This window comes from Fragaria vesca, linkage group LG5, assembly GCF_000184155.1.
Source record: "Fragaria vesca subsp. vesca linkage group LG5, FraVesHawaii_1.0, whole genome shotgun sequence".
NCBI classification, from domain to species: Eukaryota; Viridiplantae; Streptophyta; class Magnoliopsida; order Rosales; family Rosaceae; genus Fragaria; species Fragaria vesca.
In genome coordinates, this window is record NC_020495.1 from 26,570,169 (window position 1) to 26,581,788 (window position 11,620).

At 37.1% G+C, this 11,620-nt stretch overlaps 1 protein-coding gene across 1 annotated transcript; it reads left to right on the plus strand.

The window, feature by feature from the left end:
* The first annotated feature begins 7,978 nt into the window (after nt 1–7,978).
* Nucleotides 7,979–10,612, plus strand: LOC101309264 (interferon-induced, double-stranded RNA-activated protein kinase-like). Its single transcript, XM_004301832.1, has 7 exons — nt 7,979–8,165; nt 9,425–9,507; nt 9,597–9,642; nt 9,741–9,855; nt 9,950–10,108; nt 10,200–10,372; nt 10,476–10,612. The coding sequence occupies exons 1-7, from the start codon at nt 7,979–7,981 to the stop codon at nt 10,610–10,612; spliced, it is 900 nt and encodes a 299-aa protein (XP_004301880.1).
* Nucleotides 10,613–11,620: the final 1,008 nt, after the last annotated feature.

Here is an 11,620-nt window from a genome sequence, read left to right on the forward strand (position 1 = left end):
GATTCTCAGAAAGAGCGAGGTTTCTACAATGGTTGTGATAGATGCTAGATTAATCTTCACAGTTACATTGCAACATTGCAGTATGTATTGTCGATCTCCATCTTGTATACAAAACTATACTTCAAAATTCAAACTACGATACATTTTCCAAATGATCATGTACACAACTCCGAGCTGCTATGTACATATGCCCCATCATTGAGCTAGTCAACATGAATTAGCTAGTACCAATTTCTATATGCAGGCTGGTCTTTCTTTGTTGATCTTGTTCAGAAGCATTATATATAGTTGGATTGTACATGTTTGAATTAGTTTCACAAAAGGACCTTTGAATGTCGTAGGTGCTACGGTTTTGTTACTTAATTTACTTACCATTGCAGGAAATTAAGTTTCCCGGAAACTGTCATACACTGATTATCTTTTTCTCCGATCCACCCCTTTCTTATACTTGTTGATGAGTTAGTGCGTGGACTTGGAGTAGTCATAAAGAAAAACAAAGATAGCATAGCCCAGCAGGAGTCAGACATGCACGTAGAAAAATAGGGCTGCGTTCGGATCAGATCATTTTCATTTGCATTTTTAAATACCTAATCCAAACGGATCCGGATCTGAAAAAACCGGTTCGGATCTCGGTTTTTTGTTCGGTAAAACCTAAAATTTGAGACATTTTTCAATGAAAGCAAAGACATTGAATGATTCTAAGACCTACAAAAGTACAGAGACAAACCATTATTAGACTGGTGATTGAGTTACTGAATTTACTAGAAGCAAGATGTGCGATTGAGTGATTTAAAACAGAAGCAAAAAATAAGGTTTACAAGACATGAACATACATTTGTACACACTAGTACAATCGACAATATTAATGTTAAATGTGACTCGCTCAGTATTACTACATACCAAATTAAGTACAATATTAATGTTTCTGTTATCAATAAAGTTATTTTTTCTATAAAAAAATACAATATTAATGTTACTTGGATGTATGCATTATTTTTTTTCAGGATCCGAGCAAGGAGTGTAAAATCGATTTGATCACCTAGAAGACAGTGGTGAGGGGATTCGAACCCAGATCACCTAGAAGACAGTGGAACCCCCCCAACCACCTCAACAAAGCTGTATATATGTTAAGTTGCTACATGTAAATGTATTAATAATGTAACTATTTTTCAATCATTTTTTCCGAAACTTTAACTATATCGATACTTTCTGATATTTCCATCGAAATATCTATTTTTTGGACTGTCGAAATTCCCTCGATACCCGAAATTTTACTCCTTGTTAAGAAGTGCATTTTTCATAATTAGGATCCGATCCGAACCGGTTAATTCGGATTGGATCGGTTTGACTTGGATCCGAACCAAACATGCAGCCCTATAGAAAAGTGAGAAACCCTAATTCACGTACTTTCATATTTCCTTTTGGGGGTTAATAATAGTTTCAGGGAACTTTCTTTTCAAACTATTATATTGGCATTTACCTGATCCAACCCAAAACGTAATGGTTAAGTTAAGAGAAAACTCCCGTTTAGTACTAATTTTACCCCTTCATTACTCATTCCAATGACAATGGACATTTTCCATTAAGTCAAAAGGGTTTTAAAGCTTTATAATGTGCTTTCTTTCGCTTGTTCAAAGTTTTCAGTATATAGGACTTAACATTCTTGCAGTTTCGAGCATCTTACGTACGTACTTTCTTTCCTTTCCTCTTAATATCAAAGTCACATATATACATGATTATGCCTAGAGATGCTGTACCGATGCTTAGGAAGGTGGAGAAAGGAGAGCAAGAACATTGTCTCAAAGCATGAGCGAAAGCTCAGGCCATTTTGGGAGGCACAGCCTGAGGGCCATATTTCCGAGACATTATCCAACTCGAGAGTTTTCAGTTACAGAGAGCTAAAGACTGCTATATACTAGGAATTTTCGGAAGAACGGATTACTTGGTGAGGGAAGCTTTAGAAAGGTTTCCAAGGGTTGAGCGGATGAGAAGACTCTATAACCCTTCAAATGTTGGCACTTGCTATCAAGAAATGGAACGCAGAAAAGTTTTATGACCTTCAAGAGTGAGACTGTGGGAGGTAACTATATATTTTCATGAAGCTAGAAATACGTACTGGCTGGCTACGAGGACACCTGATTAATTTAACCTCTTTAATTTTTAGCTGAAGAACATCCATATATGAAGAAAATTATATAACATGCGATGCAACTACAACTTTTTTGTATCCAAATGCTCGAACAAGCTAGAGAAATGTTCTTGTACCACAGCCTTCATATTTTAGGGTTTTCTTAGGTACCCTACATATTTACAAAAATACAATTTAAAATTATATAAAAGAACATATATAAGATTCTAGATTATTAAAATTGGGTTTCTATATATTGGTGTCATACTGTCATTGCTTTGGTTTAGGTTCGAGGCTTTCCCTATATATTGCTTTGGTTTTGTTGGTCACAGTCTTTGTACGTTGTGTCTAAGCTTGATAGGATTGGAGGTGTGCTCACACGATCGGTCGCAGTTTGAGAGTTTCCCGGTCCGGTTTTCTTGCTTCAATTCATAAAGAGATTGAATGCCCTTGACTGTCTGCTTCATCATTACAATATTGATGACATCGTTAACTATTGTTATGAGGTATTAATATTCAAGAACAGGTGACTGGGAGTCTAGGACAAGAATTTTTTTGTTGCAAATGTTGCGAACTCAGTAAGCGAGTTGATTTCTGCAAGCTGAGATGGGTCAGAAGCCAAGATATTAGCGATCGAAGAAGCAGTGTTGTAAGGAGGCTGTGATCTGAAGGTGAGATAAGTTTGGCAACTTCTGTTGAAGCCATTGCAGGTGTATCCGAAAAAGGAATTCTTCACGTCTGGATTGTAACATTCTGTACGTGAAGGCTTGTCCTTAATTAAGCTGCTGAGCAAGGATCAAAGAAATGCAACAAAAACTGGCATGGCGACATTAACGATAGATGAAATGAGAGAGAGGAAACTCATTTTGCTTGAAATGATTTGGTACGTACATCATATGGATTTGTGAAATAAAAGTATATATGTGATCAGAAACTTTGATTTTTTTAGCAGTGTTGATTCTTCAAGTTACAATTGATATATTACTTTGTAAGGATGGGTTTGTTTGAAAATCAATAAATAAGAACTTCTTGGAGACACCATAACGCCCCTGTCATCAAGGGTTGGTTGAACTTGAACAAGAATGACATCAATTTCACAATGAAAATTAACCTAACAATTACATTCTTTTCTTCTTCTTTTTTCACGCCCTGCAATATAGCTTTTATTAGCCTATTGGCAATTACAGTGCCTCACCAAGATTGACAATATCCCATGCATGGTAACTAGATAGATAGTCTCCCACTCACCCGCCAGACAATTGGACATAATAAGATGCACCCTAATTAACCAGATAGCTAGCTGAAAACATAAGCAGGTCTAACATCCGAACAGCATAAGCTTCTTACGAGAACCTTTCCCAAGCCACTAGTCTACACTCTGGGCAAGTGTCGAAGCAAAATTGTTGGTTACTGTCTGCAGACAAATTTTTCCATTAAAACAGAAAGTCGATCTGAGCTCAGAAGTGGAGCTCCAGACTAAGCAAGGATAGGATAGACATTTTTCTAAAGGCTTTGAGCCTCTGACCGATCGAGCATGAGTATAACCGAATATATACGTCGTAAAAATATGCATTATTTGCTGGTCAATAGCAGATATTAACATTTCTGAGTCTGCACACGCATTATTAGTTTCTAATTTTCTACATGCATGTTAAGAAAATGAAGTTGAATACTGTTACAAATGCGCTGCAATTAGAAAAGGGGACGACATTTGTAGCAAATTGGATAACAAACTCGATCCAATAACGCAATAAAACAAATAGATTTTATTGCTTTAAAAGATAGAATTAATGCTGATCAAATGATCAAGAATGATAGTTTAATAGTTGGCTTAATCGTTGAGGATCAGATGGTCTGCATGAATTGAGTTAGACAAGTCGCGACTATTATAAAGAAGAAGAAGGGACATTCTCTACTTGTTACGAGATTTTACTTGATCCAAGTTTAATTCTCTTTTCATTCACGGCTTCGGAATTGTACAATTTTTACTGGCTACGTACATTTATATCTCTACCTAATTAAGGATATAGAAGCCAAATTCGCACTATGCTCGATCCTTGGGTGCAGCCTCTTGAGCACCGTAGTTGAGCCTTCCACATCAAGATGAGCTGCTAAGAGTTTCCTCGGCAAAGAAACGTAAGTCCAATGGGTTCCAAGAACAAGCATAAGGTGGAGGAAGTCCGCCCATAGAAGCTATAGGTTTCTAACTTAATTAGGTACTAAGAAAGCAAAGAAACACAGCTTTGGGGCTCCAAGGTCTGTGATGCTGCTAGAAGATGCCATAGATTGTGTTGTATTTTCCGCTAATAATTCAAGATCATTATTCATCTTTCGAAAAATTACTATCGTACGTATAACTCAATCAAACTGATACACATTTAAAACAAAAGAACACATCTAAGATCTACTTTTATCAATTAAACCGATAAGTTGGCAAACAATTAAAATCAACATAACGAAACTTCAATTTATTTGATGATCGAATGATTCGGTATCTCAAATTTGTTTGGTATGCTATCTCTTCTTTTTGTTCTAATTTTTGCTCAGTTATGTGAGTTATTGATGGGATGAACGTTGGGAAATGTCATTCGTCGGCTAAGATTTCGTCGGGAAAAGGTCGTCGGCGATGACTTTAGCCGACGAAATTTTTTTTTTCGTCAGCTATAGTCCCACAGTTAGCCGACGAAAAACATGTCGTCGGTTTTTTTCCCAGACTTTAGCCGACGAAACAATTAAGATATTCGTCGGCTAAGTGTGTAATAAATAATTAAAAAATAACTATAGCCGACGAACTTTAGTATATTTCGTCGGCTAAACCTTATAAAAAATTTAAAAAAATAACTATAGCCGACGAAATATAGTATATTTCGTCGGCTAAACCTTATAAAAAAAATTAAAAAATAACTATAGCCGACGAATTATGGCATAATTCGTCGGCTAAACCTTATAAAAAATTAAAAATAACTATAGCCGACGAATATAGTATTAATATCGTCGGCTAAAGTTGCTGAGTTTTGTAAAAAAAACTAGCAGAAACTTTCGGCCACCTCCAATCACGACCAAAATTTGACAGAATCCTCCTCTCAACATTTCGAACAACTTTCTAGAAGAAGTCGAAGCTCAATTCTAAGCCTAAACAGGTCAATCGACTCAAAATATAAAAATCCCCAATTTTAAACCCTAAAAACTTCAAATCTTCGATTCTCTTCACACACACCGAATCGAGCTACCAAATTCTAGGGGAATGTAGTACTAATCAAACTCAACTTATCCATATATAGAACTCACCAAATGGTGGCCTAAGGAAGGAGAAATTCGATCGACACCGAATCCGAACCGGCGGAGTTTTAGAGCTCGATTTATCCCTCACGGCGGCACCACTCGATGCACCACCTATCCAGCAATGAAGTAGAGACGATGGCGAAGCTTTTGGGACAACTGTGGCGGTCTCCGGTGGCTTAACGGCGAAGCTAGGCCGAGAAGAAAATGTGGCAGATAATAGACTTCTTACCATCCATCTTCGCCTATATAAAGAACTTTAGCCGAAGAAATTCTTTATTTTCGTCGGCTAAACTCTTTTGAAAATTTTGGTTGACCGCCAAAAAAATTTGGTTGAAAATTTTGAAAATTTTTCGACTTTAGCCGACGACTTTTCATATATTTTCGTCGGCTAAAGTCCTTTGAAAATTTTCCTCCAACTTTGGTTTACCGCCCAAAAAATTTTGAAATTTTTTTACCTTAGCCGACGACTTTTTTAATATCTCATCGGCTAAAGTCTATAAATTCATAAAAACACTCATATCTCCCCCTATATTATGTAGTTTGGTCAAACCTTCCACACGAAAAAATCTCACGTAGATGAGACGCAACCGCCTATATAAAAATTTTGAGACATTTACCTTCCGACGATATGGCTCCCCATAGGGAATAATAACGGTAAATAGGGTTGACCGCTACTATCGGCACCGAGACTTTACCCGATTTACGTGATTTTTGAACCATAGCCGTATTTCACCATTCTGAACACATCTTATTTCACGAGATTTTTGATAATTTTGCTTCCTATGTAGAGTTGGTTCACAAAGTTGTATAACCTACTAAACAAGTTATACAACATTAGTAGCCATGTTGTGATTCCGATGACTAAAATTCACAAACCAAAATTCGACCATCAGATATGATCATTATGACGAAAGATGTCTATGGTAAAAAATTCAACTGGATCCGACAACGTTAAGGGCTCGATCGAAACGGTCAACCATAATCCATCGTCACTTATCACACGAAAACGCTCATATCTCCCTCTATATTACGTATTTTGGTCAAACCTTCCACACAAAAAACTCTCACGTAGATGAGACGCAACTGCTCATATAAAAATTTTGAGACATTTACCTTCTGATGATAGGGCTCCCCCATAGGGAATAATAACGGTAAATAGTAGACACGTGATTCCGATGACTAAAATTCACAAACCAAAATTGGACCATCAGATATGATCATTATGACGAAAGATGTCTATGGTAAAAAATTCAACTAGAGTAACATTAAGGGCTCGATCCAAACAGTCAACTCTAATCAAAAATAAGAAAACTGCATTTTGAAGCCCTAAACGGACTCGGATGGCCAAAAAGGCCTATACATCATGGCAATAGCAATGAGTTTGACTCGTAGCGCCGTTACGCTTCCGAAAAGGTATCACAATAGTCAATCAGACACCAAATGCCAAATCTGCAGCATAGTGAATAATAAGAGTAAATTGCATTGACCGCAACTATAGGCACCGAGACTTTACCGGAATACCGTGATTTTTCAACCGTAGACGTATTTCACCATTATGGTCATATCTTATTTCACGACTTTTTTGCGTTTGAAGGTTCTACGTATAGTTTTTTTTTCCCAGATGAGTTGTTGTCCAGATCTGCAAATATAAAGCACTTTAGCCGACGAAATTATATTTTTCGTCGGCTCAACTTTTTAAAATTTCGTCGGCTAAAGTTTAAAAATTTCGTCGGCTAAACTTTTAAAAATTTCGTCGGCTAAAGTTCACAGACTATAGCCGACGAAAAAAAATTAGCTGACCATAGCCGACTAAAGTTGACCATAGCCGACGAAAATTTTAAATTAGCTGACGAAAAAAAAAGTCATCGGCCTGGTTTTTTTATTTTCGTCGGCTAAAGCCTTTCTTCTGGTAATGTGTAGTGATCGATGTAGTTGAGTGACTTAATTTGTTAAGGGCATTATTATCAAAGTCATCATATTGTCATGTTAAAGTAACTATATATACGTATTGTCATGTTGAGGCAAATGTAGCACAACTAACTGTGTAAATGTGTAATGTGTATAACACACATGAGAACCGTTTCCTGCTTGCAAGAAAGAAACTCTAAGACAAGAGACAGCTCTATGCAAGAGTGCCGCTTTCACTTCTCTTTAAAACGATGGAGCCGACCAGTGTGAAAGATCTAAGTGAAGAGCTCAAGTATTTAATTTTTGGAAATTCTGATAGTATATATCATACGCACAAGCACCTCTTCATTTGTCTACTCCGGAAGGAAGGCGTCGTTTCACACCCTGAACTCGCGTTCATGACATTCATCACCCATTCCACAATTCGGCGTCCGGCGATCCGTGAGGTCTCTGAAGACATTTCTGAACGTTTTGGTGCAGAATCACTAGTACGGATTAGTGCTTAGTTGGGCAACACAAATGGTGTGGAGACTGCACACGAGGTGCTCGACAAAATGCACCAGTCGATGGGATTTCTGCCCAGTGTGGTGAGTTTACTACGATTTTGGGTGGTTGTGTTTGGAGGCTTATGTTGTGTTTGGAGGCTAATGGGGGAAGAAGATGAAGAAGAAGCTGATTGAGGCTATTAAGATTATGAATCAGATGGAGGCTAATGGGGTTGGCGCCATTGATGTTAATTATGGGGTTGTGAAGGTTCTTGCGAGGAAAAGAAGACACATAGGGACCAAAATAGCCTCAATGAGGCCCGGGTTTGGTTCGGTAAAGTTAGTTGACAGGGGTATTTCTGGTACTTCAAGAACCAAATTTGAAAAAGCAAAACTACGTCGTATTGAGGCCCCTTTGTGTCTGGGACTTTTATAAGCTTCCCTCCACGTTTTCAAATCTAAAGCCGAACCAACTCTGGACCTTGTTTCCCTCTTTCTCTCTGATTCGAACTCAGGTTCTCTTTGATCAGAAGCTCGTTTGAGTAATTGAAGCAGAGATGTCTCAAGTTGATCCTGAAGGAGCTCCAGGTGCTCTTCCTGGACTTCATTATTCATTTTTGCTTGATTTGCTTGCTCTGTTCTTTTCTTAAAACTTGTAGAACAATCGACACCTTCGGTCAAGATCTAGCTCCATAAGTTCGATTTATCTCAAATTTTACTTGAATTGTGTTTCCTTTCGATTTTTTTTTTTCATTTTTGCTGCATTTCGTTGCTCTGTTCTTAGCTAAAACTTGTAGATCGATCGACTCCTAAGTTTGAATGTTTGATGAATCACGGTTATAATTGCTAGATTGTGTTTCATTTCGAAGTTATAGTCATTTTATGAGCTTTTGCAGCTATATTTATCTCAGTGTTCATGGTGAGGTTTTAAGGCTTGATTTGAATTGGCTTCAAATTACCGAAATCCGTACTGTTTGTGGACATACATGTGTTAAATTAAGAGGTTTTTTGTGTAACTTTAGTGCGATTAAGCTTCGATTTGAAACCGATGCTTTTGATTAAGCCTAGATTGTACTGGCTGCATTTGATTAAGCCTCGGATTGATGTTTTGAACCTACAGTCTTTACACATCAGTGTTGGATCGGTCTAGAACTAGGTGTGCTTTGGTCAGGCTTCTCATAAGTTTGATGAATCTTAGTTTAATTGCTTAATTAAGTTTCATTTCGAACTCATATTCATTTTATGATACTTCCGCAGCTTTAGTTAGCTCAGTGTTCATGGTGTGGTTTTAAGGCTCGATTTGAATTTTGCTTCAAATTACTGAAATCTATATTGTTTGTGGATATACCTGTGTTAAATTATGAGGTTTTTGGTGTAACTTTAGTGCGATTAAGCCTAAAATTGAATTGGCTGCATCTTATTAAGCCTCTGATTGATGTTTGGCTTCTGAAATGAGGTGATAATGTTTTGAACTTACAGTGTTTACACATCTGTGTTTGATCGGTCTAGAACTAGGTGTGCAGTGTGCTTTGGCTAGGCATCTCATATAATTTGTTCTCCAAATTACTGATTCAATGTTTGGCCTTGTTACTTATAAATTGTGTATGTTGTGGTGGCTTAGATGGTTTTGATGTGATTAGAGAGATCTTCTGTCCATTAACTGGGAGGAAAATCTTCTCCAGCCTAGTGTCAAGTATTGATAAGGTAACTCTGGTTTAAGACAACAATGTGTTAATACTTAGGTTTTTTTTGTTGCAGACACCTTGTGTTAATACTTAGTTTTTTTGTTGCAGACACCTTGTTGGTATTTGTCCAATTATAAGGAGCTTGAGTTACTTGGTAATTGAATCTTAACTCTTTTACTTTGTTTTATAAACTCATCATTTCCCTTGTAAAATAGTTGTTATAACATAATTAAGCACTCTATTCTTTTCTAGGTACCGGAACATATGGGGTTGTGGCTAAGTGTAAAAACAAGTTAGATGGCAAATGCTGTGCCATTAAGAAAGTTGATTTAGGTTCAACACATGACTGCTATGAATCTGCCATAAGGTAACTAAGTCAATACAATATTGTTATTTTTGCATCTGATACTCTTGTTTGGTGGTTAATAATTTATATAAAATGGTTATTTGTTTTTATGTAGTGAGGCAAGCATCTGGTCAAAGCTTGACCACCCTAATATTGTGAAATATTATGGCTGTTGGATAGAGAACCAGATATGGGGCGAAAAAGCAGAAGAAGATGGTCTCACTTATGAAAAGAAAAGACCATGTCTATACCTAAAACTGGAAGCCTGTGATAGGTATAAATGAAAATGTAATTAGAGCAAATATGTATATATCTTCTTTCACTTTTATATTTCAAACTAATTCTTTTTTTCTTTCTTCCTGCAGCAGTCTTGTTGACACTTGGAGGACATTGACAGCAAGGCAGACTTCCAACATCATAGAAGGAGTTGTGGAAGGACTTGAGCACATCCATTCCTTTGGATTCAGTCATGGAGACCTCAGTAAAGACAACATCTTGATTTCTAAAGGAATTTCAAAAATATGTGATTTTGGAAGAGGTAATAATAGAATAATATAATTATAGAATACATTATAGATAATTTATAGAGTTGTTTGCTTCTCTGTTGATCTTGTTGGCTCATATAATGTCTTTTGCAATAGCTTCTGAAGGTACTCCTCAGGATCAAAAGGAAGACATCTATAAGTTGGGTCTTATGATTGTGGAATTGGTAGATCCTAGTGCCGTGTCAAAGTGCAAGACAAGGAATGTTCCCGAGAAGCTTCAAGAACTTGACTAGCCATCTCAAAAAAATGACAGAAGATGATCCAGACAAAAGACCTGCCTCTTCAGAACTTGTTGAAGAGATAAAAAGTTTGAAGAAGGACATAAGAGCAGCCATAAATAAAGTGAAGAAAGGTGGAGAGCTTTGATGAATAGCAACTATCAACTTGATTACAAAAAATAGCAAGCTAATGATGAAGGCCCTTCCCAAGGCAGATGATGTGCCAGAGATAAGGCCAGACAACTTTTGGAAGCCGATGGTTTTCTCTTTGCGTTTTGGTGTGATGTCAGCTAAATGCAAGGCCTTCTTTGATTCCACTCATGAAATATGGGAAACACAAGCACTTGCCGGCAAACCTGCTGGAATCTTCTGGAGTACTGGATTTCATGGGGGAGGCCAGGAGCTTACTGCGTGAGTTACTAATTCTAGAAACTTTTCATTTACATACCGGTTAATGTGATTAGTTTGGATAATTCTTTTGCAAAGCAGGATCCATGAAATTCGTACTTTAGCACAACATCATTAGCACAACATTCTCAATTGTTTAATTGTTCGTTATTCATCTGATTTGAATACTTATAGCTCCTTTCTTACAAACTTACCATGCTGTTAAGGAAATATCAAGTGACTTGCTACACTTACTGTTATTCGCTAGTGTCTTCTGTATGTTTTCATCTTACTGTTAGAATGGTAAGTCGGTTGTTACCAAGTAAATCACCAGTTGTTACCAAGTAACTCATCAGATACTTGATTCCCAAGTCAGTTTGGTTCTTCGTGAAATTAAAGAATGCGATCAGAAAATTTGATTCTTTTTAGCAGTGTTGATCCTTCAAGCTACAATAGATGTATTTCTTTACAAGGCAACCAATAAATAAGAACTTCTTGGTGACACCATAACACCTCGTCGTCATTGGCAAAGGGTTGGCTGAACTAGAACACGTTTGGTCATCAGTTTCACAAAGGGAAATTAACCTTACAATCACTCCCTTCAATACAGCTTATTAGCCTACTGGCAATTAGAGT

Coding starts and splice junctions, on each gene's coding strand:
- LOC101309264 (XM_004301832.1), top strand. CDS start 7,979: ATGAAGAAGAAGCTGATTGAGGCTATTAAGATTATGAATCAGATGGAG. Junction 10,109..10,199: donor AAACTGGAAGCCTGTGATAG/GTATAAATGAAA, acceptor TTCTTCCTGCAG/CAGTCTTGTTGACACTTGGA. Junction 10,373..10,475: donor AATATGTGATTTTGGAAGAG/GTAATAATAGAA, acceptor CTTTTGCAATAG/CTTCTGAAGGTACTCCTCAG.